Source organism: Mytilus edulis, chromosome 3, assembly GCF_963676685.1.
Source record: "Mytilus edulis chromosome 3, xbMytEdul2.2, whole genome shotgun sequence".
In the NCBI taxonomy this organism is placed as follows: domain Eukaryota; kingdom Metazoa; phylum Mollusca; class Bivalvia; order Mytilida; family Mytilidae; genus Mytilus; species Mytilus edulis.
In genome coordinates this window covers 85452940-85466695 of record NC_092346.1, presented here as the reverse complement: position 1 = coordinate 85466695, position 13756 = coordinate 85452940, and the positions used below count along the sequence as shown (strand labels likewise).

The window sequence follows — 13756 nt, the reverse complement described above, 5'->3', positions numbered from 1 at the left end:
CAGTTTGTTTTAGATGCATTTGCATGTGCAGTGTATATTGTTTCATACATAAGTAAATCACAAAAAGGTATGAGTGCACTACTAGACCAAGCAGCAAAAGAAGCACGACAGGGAAATTTAGACTTGAAGCATCAAGTAAGACACATTGGGAATTACTTTTCAAATTCTGTTGAAACAAGCGCACAAGAAGCAACCTACTTAACACTACAGATGCCTTTAACAAAAGCTACAAGACAAGTTGTATTCATTAACACATCTCCACGTCACAAAAGAACTTTCCTTCTAAAGCAATCATCAGCCCTAGAAAAACTAGGCCCAGACTCTACTGAAATAGAATCGGACAATGATATTAAAAGATACTCGCGTAGACCAAAACAACTGGAGAATTGGTGTCTAGCCGACTATGTATCTGAACTTGAATTTCAGTATCCTAAAACTTCAGAGTCCTCAGATCATGAATCAGAACAGCAGGACAATGGATCTGAAAGTGAAAATGAAGAGGCAAATACAGATGTTATAGAAGAAACCAATAACAAAATTGACTTAACTCTGAAGAATGGTATTAGAATATACCAAAGAAAAACACCTAAGGTTATAAGATATGTTAAATACAATTACAAGACTGACTCTGAAAACTTCTACAGAGAACGCTTAATGTTATTTTATCCATGGAGAAATGAACTTTCAGATTTGCAATGTGGACATGAAACATTTGAAAAAATGTACTTGACTGTTGCAAGACTATTAGAAAAAAAAGCCAAGCAATATGAGGGTAAAGTAATAGATCTAGAAAAAGCTATAGAAGAGGCAGAAAATGAATGTAATGAGAATGATCAAATAGCACCTGCCACACAACAAGTAGAAATGGAAGATGCTGAAATAGGCCCAACAGAATCTGAACAGTATGTTCATTTCAATCCAGATAGACCAACAGAACATAGACTGTATGATATGTCCCGTGAAGTTGGAATAGAAGCAAGAACAGTAGAATTGACAAATCATGCCAACAGAATAAATGAGAGTGATTATTTTGGATTAATAAGATCCTTGAATAAAAAGCAGTGGGAATTTTTCCAACATGTTGTCACATGGGTTAAAACAAAACATGAACCATTTTATACATTTTTGACAGGTGGAGCAGGATGTGGAAAATCTGTAGTTGTCAGAGCAATATTTCAAGCTTTACACAGACACTTATGTTCTATTGAAGGTGAGGACCCTGACGATATAAGAATTCTTCTTTGTGCTCCTACTGGAAAGGCAGCTTACAATATAAATGGTCTGACCATTCACAATGCTTTCCAGATACAACCAAATAAAGGACTTGACCAGTCACTGTCATGTGATGTTCTCAATACACTCAGAATGAAATACAGAAATTTGTCTCTGATTTTGATTGATGAAATCTCAATGGTTGGAAACAAAATGTTCTCTTTACTGGAGAGAAGGCTGAAAAAAATCAAGGGAAGCAACTGTTCATTTGGTGGCGTCAGTATCATAGCTATTGGTGACTTTTTCCAACTTCAGCCTGTATTTGACAGCTGGATTTTCAATGATCTTAGCAAAGGATTAACAGCATTAGCCCCTAATTACTGGAAATTATTATTTTCTTTTCATGAACTTACTGAAATAATGAGACAAAAAGATGATTTAGAATTTGCTCTATTACTAAATAGGTTGAGACAAAATCAGCTGACTGAAAATGATTTTGCAGTTTTAAGTACCAGAACTGTTTCAATCAGTGATCCAACATACAGAACTAATGCTACACATTTGTTTGTTGAAAATGCTTTGGTGGATAATTTTAATTTGCTATACATATCTAAATTAAGCTCTCAAAAGGTTAAAGTTAAAGCAGTTGACACAGTTTGTGGGGATTTGCCAGCATCTGTAAAAACAAAATTACTTAGTTCTTTACCAGAAAAACAGTCTGATACAGCCAATCTTGCAAAAGAAGTAGTACTAGCAATTGGGATGAAATATGATCTTACAGCTAATATTGAAGTCACTGATGGTCTTACAAATGGTTCAACTTGTGAACTTAAATTGATTGAGTGCAAAACTACATCTTTAAGACCAAGTATCATATGGGTTAAGTTTGAAGATGCCAGAATAGGTGCTAACAATAGAAAAAAATATTCACACTTGTACGGAAAAGATATTGAAAAAACCTGGACTCCAATGTTTGACATTAAAAGATCATTTACTTATAGATATAAGACATTTGAAAGAATTCAGTTTCCTCTTCGCCCAGCAGCTGGAAAAACAATTCATAAATCACAAGGAGATACATTACATGAGGTTGTTGTTAGTCTGAAATCAAAACGTAAAGGGAAAATACCACATATTCACTATGTTGCCTTAAGCAGAGTAACATCTTTAACTGGATTACAGATATTAGATCTCAATCAAGAAGCAATAGCTGTAGCAGATTGTGTTCGACAAGAATTACACAGACTAAGGACAGATGCAACTCTACAGTTGTGCTTTAAGCCATTGTATAACTTATCAAGTAACTATTTTAAAGTAGTTTTTCACAACACAAGGTCATTGCATGCTCATTTTAATGATCTTAAATCAGACCCTAACATCTTGGATGCTGATGTTATTGGTATTGCTGAATCAAGACTTATTTCAACAGATGAAAATGATGATTTTCTCATACCTGGTTTTGAACCACCAGTTCGATTAGACCAAAAGCAAACAAACTTCAATACAAGACCACCTCATGGATTGGTATTATATTATCAAAAGGAATGTATTCTTCACAATACAGTAACTTTCTCAACTCCATCTTTAGAGTTTGTAATAGCAGACATAATATCACCCAGCAAAGGTCTTTTTCAGGTTGTCTTTGTTTACAAAGCACCAAACTGCAAATTGCAACAACTAAAAGATACTTTCCTTGCAAACCTTCTTCCTGACGTGTATTTAAAACATCCAAAAATTATCATAATGGGAGACTTTAATATTGATTTAAACACTGGGAACACTTCTTTTTTAAAGTTCATGATAGATTCATTTTGCTGTTCACAAATTGTGTCTAAACCTACTACATCGTATGGTACATTGTTGGACTTAATTTTCCTAAATTTTGATAGTAAGGTAAATTTTGAAACAGATGTTCTTGATTCCTATTGGTCAGATCATAAAGTTATATATGTAGCCATTGAAACACAATGATTCAGTGTTATAATTATTTTATATGCCAAAACAAGCTTTGTTTGAAACCACAAAAATCAAACCCGCTGAAAAACATGACACATTTGCGGTTGCTGAAAATGCAACCTCAAATGTGAACGAGTGGTTTTAAAGGAAAATGGGTTTCCACTCCAACAGATTTGCTTTTTTATAAGTAGGAATAGAAATGAGTTGGCTTCAAGACTCCTGATATCCAGTTTTACCTGTTTAGAAGAAAGCTTCTTTACAAAGCTTTCTTCTTTATAGGTACATTGGATTGACGGTAGCAGAGGTAGAGAAATTTGAAACTGTGTTGCTTTGACTTCCATAAAGCAGAAAGGCCATTGGTGATTGGTCAACCATTTTGCTATGGAAGAAAAGTAGAATTCCATTCATTTCAAATTAGTAATGATTGGAGACATCAAATTTTACTACCTGAATGATCATTGTATCAGTGGAGAGTTGTGTGCACTTCGCCTAAGAACACTCCTGATATTTACTTGTTATAAATGTATATATATATATATAATTCTTGAAATATTTGTTTTTGAATACAATCAAAAGCCATTGCTTTAATTTAGATGTAAAAAGGGAGTTTTGAAGACCACAAGTTCCATGCCTCATTTCTCTTCTTACAAAATGATTAAATTTAATTGGCTGTTTGGTGAACTATGATTAAATAATCAAAATGTTTATAATGTTGAAATCCTTTCTGTTATGTACATATATTCATTGTAATTTTTCATATAGATAACTTTATACAATTTACAATACTTGAGTTCACTGTACATATATGATATACTAAACATTTATCATATTAATTATGTACAGTTTACTTTTTGTAATGCCAAATTAATCTGTATATTTATCTCATCCAATATTCATTGCTTTTCTGTTTAAGAAATGCTCTCAAGTTCATATCAGACATAATAAATCAGTTTCTGTACAAATACCACATATTTTATTATAATATAATTTACTTGAAGTTCTCCAAATTAAGAACCAATCCATAAATTCAATATTTTTGTTTTTTTATGATTTCAGTTATGTCTTATTCTAAGTACAGGTTAATCAAAATGTGTAAATCATTAATTTATGCAAAGGGTTAAAAGTTGAGAAAAAAAATCAAATATTGTATTAATTTGTCATTCTACTTAACTATGAGGTTGCATTTTTGCTTATACATTGACTAAATATGTAGAAGTCATTTATAAAACTGAAACTAATGAACAATTCATGTAAACATTTGCTTCATAGAGAAAAAAATTGTGAACATTTGCTTAATAGAGAAGAATTTGTGAACATTTGCTTAATAGAGCAGAAATTTGTGACATTTGCTTAATAGAGCAGAAATTTGTGAACATTTGTCAATACAGCACAAATTTGTGAACATTTCCTTAATAGAGCAGAAATTTGTGAACATTTCCTTAATAGAGCAGAAATTTGTGAACATTTGCTTAATAGAGCAGAAATTTGTGAACATTTCGTTAATAGAGCAGAAATTTGTGACATTTGCCATTAGAGAAGAATTTGTTAACATTTGCTTAATAGAGTACAAATTTGTGAATTTGCTTAAAGAGCAGAAATTTATGAACATTTGTTTAATAAAGTGGAAATTTGTGAGCATTTGCTTAATAGACCAGAAATTTGTGACATTTGCCATTAGAGAACAATTTGTGAACATTTGCTTAAATAGAGCAGAAATTTTGAACATATGCTTAACAGAGCAGAAATTTGTGAACATTTGCTTAACAGAGTAGAAATTTGTAAACATTTGCTTAATAGAGCAGAAATTTGTGAACATTTGCTTAATAAAGCAGAAATTTGTGAACATTTGCGTAATAGAGAAGAAATATGAAAACATTTAATGACTGTTTTATAATAAACCAATGTAAAGTGAATTCAGTAAACTAACTACTGACGATAATAAGAATTATATAGATTGTTTCAATAACATCATACAACAATTAATAAACGTAAACTCTTGATACTTGCATTATAGCAAATGCACCAGAACTGATAAAAAGTGAATAAATTTAAAACAGAGATACTATATTATAACTCAGTATACCATGATAGAAATGAAACACAAATGACAATTACTTTGACAGATAGTTGTTAAAAGCTCAAGAGAAAATAAATTATATATGGAATCTAAACTCTTTAAGTTGGAAAAAAACTGTTGAATATTCTTCTTGAAAAGTTCTTACAAATTAACTTCAAGAAATTTTGAAGGTCAAGTTATGGAAACAATAACTATATCATAATATAATCACTATGTCACTTTTTACTGTCATATTTTGACTTTGAAAATGTTTTGTTATAGAATGTAAATATTGTTCTATAAGTGAACTGTTTTAATTAATTAATGCACATATAAAAAAAATGTATAAGACAATGAATATTATAATGCATTATTTGAAGTATTTTATGTGTTCAAATTTTTCATAATAAACAATTAAATTTGATGTCTTTTATTAATTTTCACCACCCCATTCAGTTTTGAAATTGATAAGAACAAAACTTCCAGTCAACAAGAGAAATAAAAATGAGTCACAACCCAAAAATGACAAACAAATAGCAGCTTCACACATGTAACAAATACTATAAAGGTCGTCTCTATTAAAGCTAGCAAAAACTTAGTTCTCTGTGTCTACCTTGTTCAATTCAACTAATACCTATTCATTTTTAATCTTAATTTAAGCGTCAGGTCACCACTCATATAAGATGATAATCCTGGGTCCAGTAAAAAGATTGATACAGTTGATCTGTTGTCATTCTCCATAATGATCAGTAACTTTGCTGTCATAACCAATTGAACAACTTATATATATTGAACAAAATCAATTAAAGTTTCCTTAATGATCCTTGACCAGTAATGATAGCGTCTGGTGTATATACAAAATGTAGTCCTGGTATTGATGATGAGTTTATATAAAACAAACATATAATAAAATTAAGAATGGAAATGGGGAATGTGTCAAAGAGACAACAACCCGACCAAATAAAAAAACAACAGCAGAAGGTCACCAACAGGTCTTCAATGTAGCGAGAAATTCCCGCACCCGATGCCAGCTCCAGACTTCAATTAAACTGACTGAAAGATTATCATTTCATCATATGAACATCGGGCACAATCCTTCCTGTTAGGGGTTTAGTATCATACCATCTAAAACATGTATGTTCATAAGAGTTCAACACAATACTTGAAAAGTGTGTTTTAAACCTCAAAACTGAAAAAAATAAACTTGAAAATGGTTCAATCACAAAAAAGATTAGATTTTGGTTCACAAAGTTTCCTTTAACAAAAATTATTATTGTTCTTTCATGCATCAATTGTCAACAAAAATCTAAGGTGAGCGACACAGGGTCCTTGGACCCTCTAGTTTAAACTAGATACCCCAAAGATGATTGTGGCCAAGTTTGGCTTAATTTGGCCCAGTAGTTTCAGAGGAGAAGATTTTTGTAAAAGATTACTTTAATTTACGAAAAATGGTTAAAAATTGACTTTAAAGGGCAATAACTCCTAAACGGGTCAACTGACCATTTTGGTCATGTTGACTTATTTGTAGATCTTACTTTGCTGAAAATTATTGCTGTTTACAGTTTATCTCTATCTATAATAATATTCAAGATAATAACCAAAAACAGCAAAATTTCCTCAAAATTACCAATTCAGGGGCAGCAACCCAACAACCGATTGACCGATTCATCTGAATATTTCAGGGCAGATAGATCTTGACCTGATAAACATTTTTATCCCATGTCGGATTTCCTCAAAATGCTTTGGTTTTTGAGTTATAAGCCAAAAACTGCATTTTACCCCTATGTTCTATTTTTAGCCGTGGCGGCCATCTTGGTTGGTTGACCAGGTCACGCCACACATTTTTTAAACTAGATACCCCAAAGATGATTGTGGCCAAGTTTGGCTTAATTTGGCCCAGTAGTTTCAGAGGAGAAGATTTTTGTAAAAGATTACTTTAATTAACGAAAAATGGTTAAAAATTGACTATAAAGGGCAATAACTCCTAAACGGATCAACTGACCATTTTGGTCATGTTGACTTATTTGTAGATCTTACTTTGCTGAAATTATTGCTGTTTACAGTTTATCTCTATCTATAATAATATTCAAGATAATAACCAAAAACAGCAAAATTTCCTCAAAATTACCAATTCAGGGGCAGCAACCCAACAACCGATTGACCGATTCATCTGAAAATTTCAGGGCAGATAGATCTTGACCTGATAAACATTTTTACCCCTGTCAGATTTGCTCTAAATGCTTTGGTTTTTGAGTTATAAGCCAAAAAACTGCATTTTACCCCTATGTTCTATTTTTAGCCGTGGCGGCCATCTTGGTTGGTTGACCGGGTCACGCCATACATTTTTTAAACTAGATACCCCAATGATGATTGTGGCCAAGTTTGGTTTGATTTGGCCCAGTAGTTTCAGAGGAGAAGATTTTTGTAAAAGCTAACGCCGGACGACGACGGACGCAAAGTGATGAGAAAAGCTCACTTGGCCCTTTGGGCCAGGTGAGCTAAAAATCATAACTGATATGAAAATAAGAAGATGAGGTATGATTGCCAACTCTCCAACAGAGACCAAATTACATAGAAGTGACCATGTATACTATAGGTCACCATACATCCTTCAACAATGAGCAAAGCCCACACTTAATAAAAGTCAGGTAAAATTTCTGAAGTTGATTGTTTAAAACAGCCATCTTCCTCATAATCACATACAATGGTGTCACTTTATAAATTTTCCTGGTTACTACAATTCCTCTAGATAAGGGGGGATAACTTGGGACATTGGCTGACTGAAATCTGTAATTTCACTATTATGGTGTTATTTAATAATTGCTTTCTCTCATTGAACTTACAGATAAGATGGAGCTTTATTTTCTTTTTCAGTATAAATATGATTTTATGTATAGAGTACTAGATTATGATGTTTGGGACAGAGATAGTCCAAGATATCCTAAAAAGAAAAAGACCAAAAGTAAAGGGAAGTAAGTATTGGTGTTTTTATAGAAATCACTACCTAGAACTGAACAACCATGTCTTGATTTAGGCTTGTGTGCAGCATCCAGAATGAAAACAAATCTAATATTTGGCATTTCAAAAGGAAAGGTGAATGGGATATTATAATTTTTATGTATGTTTGCTAAGTATGAGTAAAAAATGTTCACTTGGGGTCAAGCAGCTGAAATTTTCCATTAAACACTTTAAAAAAGGATACTCTGTTCATTGTATCAATTAGATTTTTTAACCAACTATACTTGTGTAAAGCCTACATTGATAACATCAGGTCATACTTGATACCATTTAGTAAAATACTGTGGTGATATTTATACATTCTTATTAAATTTTACATTGTGTGAAATCTTTTTCAATGTCATAAACATATAGGAATTTCTGAAGAGTTTAATAAATAGCAGCATGTTATGGTTATAGATATGTGGAAATAACAAAAAAATCACTGTGTACAAATATTTGCTAAATGTTGTGTTTTTTGTTGTTGTATATATTCAAAAACAACATTTGAGACTGTGAAAGGTAACATCTGTATATCAGATTTTATTGGTATGTCCATGTATCAGCATAATGCTTTCATTTTTAGCGATCAATAGAAGGTCAACTCTGAGGTTGCCAGTTTGAATCCTGTTGAGGCAATATGAATGTATGAGTTTGGCTAAGATTTTTATTGACAAGGATTATCTGTTTTCTTACCAAAGTTTTTTGGAGGATACACTGGTATACTTAACCTGTAAAAACCGTTCATAATCATATATCCAAAGTTGGTGAAAATTGCATATAAAGACAACAAACAATCATCAAATTGAGAATGGAAATGGGTAATGTGTCAAATAGACAACAACCCTACCATAGAGCAGACAAAAGCCAATGGCCACCAACGGATTATACATGTATAACACATTAAACAAAAAAAGAATAATTCATGGTTAAGAGTGGAATGCAAGCAATATTTATTTTCCTATAAACTTTTTTAATGTGTTGAATTTTAGTTCTTTTGGAGAAGAAAACAATGAAAAGGGTGAACATGGTGAAGGGAGCCAAACTGAGGATAAATCAAAATGTATCAATCCTAAAATCCTTCATACAAGCAGACGTATGGTGCTATACAAAGAAGTGGATAGACTTGCTACCAATGCTACTAAAGTATTTGTAAGTATTTACATACACTCTTACATCATAGCCATGTAGAACAATCAACTGCTACCAATGCTACTAAAGTATTTGTAAGTATTTACATACACTCTTACATCATAGCCATGTAGAACTATCAGCTGCTACCAATGCTACTAAAGTATTTGTAAGTATTTACATACATTCTTACATCATAGCCATGTAGAACTATCAGCTGCTACCAATGCTACTAAAGTATTTGTAAGTATTTACATACACTCTTACATCATAGCCATGTAGAACAATCAACTGCTACCAATGCTACTAAAGTATTTGTAAGTATTTACATACACTCTTACATCATAGCCATGTAGAACAATCAACTGCTACCAATGCTTCTAAAGTATTTGTAAGTATTTACATACACTCTTACATCATAGCCATGTAGAACAATCAACTGCTATCAATGCTACTAAAGTATTTGTAAGTATTTACATACACTCTTACATCATAGCCATGTAGAACTATCAGCTGCTACCAATGCTTCTAAAGTATTTGTAAGTATTTACATACATTCTTACATCATAGCCATGTAGAACTATCAGCTGCTATCAATGCTACTAAAGTATTTGTAAGTATTTACATACATTATTACATCATAGCCATGTAGAACTATCAGCTGCTACCAATGCTACTAAAGTATTTGTAAGTATTTACATACATTCTTACATCATAGCCATGTAGAACTATCAGCTGCTACCAATGCTACTAAAGTATTTGTAAGTATTTACATACATTCTTACATCATAGCCATGTAGAACTATCAGCTGCTACCAATGCTACTAAAGTATTTGTAAGTATTTACATACATTCTTACATCATAGCCATGTAGAACTATCAGCTGCTACCAATGCTACTAAAGTATTTGTAAGTATTTACATACACTCTTACATCATAGCCATGTAGAACAATCAACTGCTACCAATGCTACTAAAGTATTTGTAAGTATTTACATACACTCTTACATCATAGCCATGTAGAACTATCAGCTGCTACCAATGCTACTAAAGTATTTGTAAGTATTTACATACACTCTTACATCATAGCCATGTAGAACTATCAGCTGCTACCAATGCTACTAAAGTATTTGTAAGTATTTACATACACTCTTACATCATAGCCATGTAGAACAATCAACTGCTACCAATGCTACTAAAGTATTTGTAAGTATTTACATACACTCTTACATCATAGCCATGTAGAACAATCAACTGCTACCAATGCTTCTAAAGTATTTGTAAGTATTTACATACACTCTTACATCATAGCCATGTAGAACAATCAACTGCTATCAATGCTACTAAAGTATTTGTAAGTATTTACATACACTCTTACATCATAGCCATGTAGAACTATCAGCTGCTACCAATGCTTCTAAAGTATTTGTAAGTATTTACATACATTCTTACATCATAGCCATGTAGAACTATCAGCTGCTATCAATGCTACTAAAGTATTTGTAAGTATTTACATACATTATTACATCATAGCCATGTAGAACTATCAGCTGCTACCAATGCTACTAAAGTATTTGTAAGTATTTACATACATTCTTACATCATAGCCATGTAGAACTATCAGCTGCTACCAATGCTACTAAAGTATTTGTAAGTATTTACATACATTCTTACATCATAGCCATGTAGAACTATCAGCTGCTACCAATGCTACTAAAGTATTTGTAAGTATTTACATACACTCTTACATCATAGCCATGTAGAACAATCAACTGCTACCAATGCTACTAAAGTATTTGTAAGTATTTACATACACTCTTACATCATAGCCATGTAGAACAATCAACTGCTACCAATGCTACTAAAGTATTTGTAAGTATTTACATACACTCTTACATCATAGCCATGTAGAACAATCAACTGCTACCAATGCTACTAAAGTATTTGTAAGTATTTACATACATTCTTACATCATAGCCATGTAGAACTATCAGCTGCTACCAATGCTACTAAAGTATTTGTAAGTATTTACATACATTCTTACATCATAGCCATGTAGAACTATCAGCTGCTACCAATGCTACTAAAGTATTTGTAAGTATTTACATACACTCTTACATCATAGCCATGTAGAACAATCAACTGCTACCAATGCTACTAAAGTATTTGTAAGTATTTACATACACTCTTACATCATAGCCATGTAGAACAATCAACTGCTACCAATGCTTCTAAAGTATTTGTAAGTATTTACATACATTCTTACATCATAGCCATGTAGAACTATCAGCTGCTACCAATGCTACTAAAGTATTTGTAAGTATTTACATACACTCTTACATCATAGCCATGTAGAACAATCAACTGCTACCAATGCTACTAAAGTATTTGTAAGTATTTACATACACTCTTACATCATAGCCATGTAGAACTATCAGCTGCTACCAATGCTACTAAAGTATTTGTAAGTATTTACATACATTCTTACATCATAGCCATGTAGAACTATCAGCTGCTACCAATGCTACTAAAGTATTTGTAAGTATTTACATACACTCTTACATCATAGCCATGTAGAACAATCAACTGCTACCAATGCTACTAAAGTATTTGTAAGTATTTACATACACTCTTACATCATAGCCATGTAGAACAATCAACTGCTACCAATGCTTCTAAAGTATTTGTAAGTATTTACATACACTCTTACATCATAGCCATGTAGAACAATCAACTGCTATCAATGCTACTAAAGTATTTGTAAGTATTTACATACACTCTTACATCATAGCCATGTAGAACTATCAGCTGCTACCAATGCTTCTAAAGTATTTGTAAGTATTTACATACATTCTTACATCATAGCCATGTAGAACTATCAGCTGCTATCAATGCTACTAAAGTATTTGTAAGTATTTACATACATTATTACATCATAGCCATGTAGAACTATCAGCTGCTACCAATGCTACTAAAGTATTTGTAAGTATTTACATACATTCTTACATCATAGCCATGTAGAACTATCAGCTGCTACCAATGCTACTAAAGTATTTGTAAGTATTTACATACATTCTTACATCATAGCCATGTAGAACTATCAGCTGCTACCAATGCTACTAAAGTATTTGTAAGTATTTACATACACTCTTACATCATAGCCATGTAGAACAATCAACTGCTACCAATGCTACTAAAGTATTTGTAAGTATTTACATACACTCTTACATCATAGCCATGTAGAACAATCAACTGCTACCAATGCTACTAAAGTATTTGTAAGTATTTACATACATTCTTACATCATAGCCATGTAGAACTATCAGCTGCTACCAATGCTACTAAAGTATTTGTAAGTATTTACATACATTCTTACATCATAGCCATGTAGAACTATCAGCTGCTACCAATGCTACTAAAGTATTTGTAAGTATTTACATACACTCTTACATCATAGCCATGTAGAACAATCAACTGCTACCAATGCTACTAAAGTATTTGTAAGTATTTACATACACTCTTACATCATAGCCATGTAGAACAATCAACTGCTACCAATGCTACTAAAGTATTTGTAAGTATTTACATACACTCTTACATCATAGCCATGTAGAACAATCAACTGCTACCAATGCTACTAAAGTATTTGTAAGTATTTACATACATTCTTACATCATAGCCATGTAGAACTATCAGCTGCTACCAATGCTACTAAAGTATTTGTAAGTATTTACATACACTCTTACATCATAGCCATGTAGAACAATCAACTGCTACCAATGCTACTAAAGTATTTGTAAGTATTTACATACACTCTTACATCATAGCCATGTAGAACTATCAGCTGCTACCAATGCTACTAAAGTATTTGTAAGTATTTACATACATTCTTACATCATAGCCATGTAGAACAATCAACTGCTACCAATGCTACTAAAGTATTTGTAAGTATTTACATACACTCTTACATCATAGCCATGTAGAACTATCAGCTGCTACCAATGCTACTAAAGTATTTGTAAGTATTTACATACATTCTTACATCATAGCCATGTAGAACAATCAACTGCTACCAATGCTACTAAAGTATTTGTAAGTATTTACATACACTCTTACATCATAGCCATGTAGAACTATCAGCTGCTACCAATGCTACTAAAGTATTTGTAAGTATTTACATACATTCTTACATCATAGCCATGTAGAACAATCAACTGCTACCAATGCTACTAAAGTATTTGTAAGTATTTACATACACTCTTACATCATAGCCATGTAGAACTATCAGCTGCTACCAATGCTACTAAAGTATTTGTAAGTATTTACATACATTCTTACATCATAGCCATGTAGAACAATCAACTGCTACCAATGCTACTAAAGTATTTGTAAGTATTTACATACA

At 32.1% G+C, this 13756-nt stretch overlaps 1 protein-coding gene across 1 annotated transcript in view; it reads left to right on the top strand.

The window, feature by feature from the left end:
- Positions 1-13756, top strand: part of LOC139514595 (uncharacterized) — a 42488-nt gene that overhangs the window by 20189 nt on the left and 8543 nt on the right. The window contains exons 3-4 of the mRNA XM_071304002.1: positions 8099-8196; positions 9214-9373. Of these exons, the coding sequence (XP_071160103.1) occupies positions 8099-8196; positions 9214-9373 (258 nt within the window). The remainder of the gene's footprint in view (positions 1-8098; positions 8197-9213; positions 9374-13756) is intronic.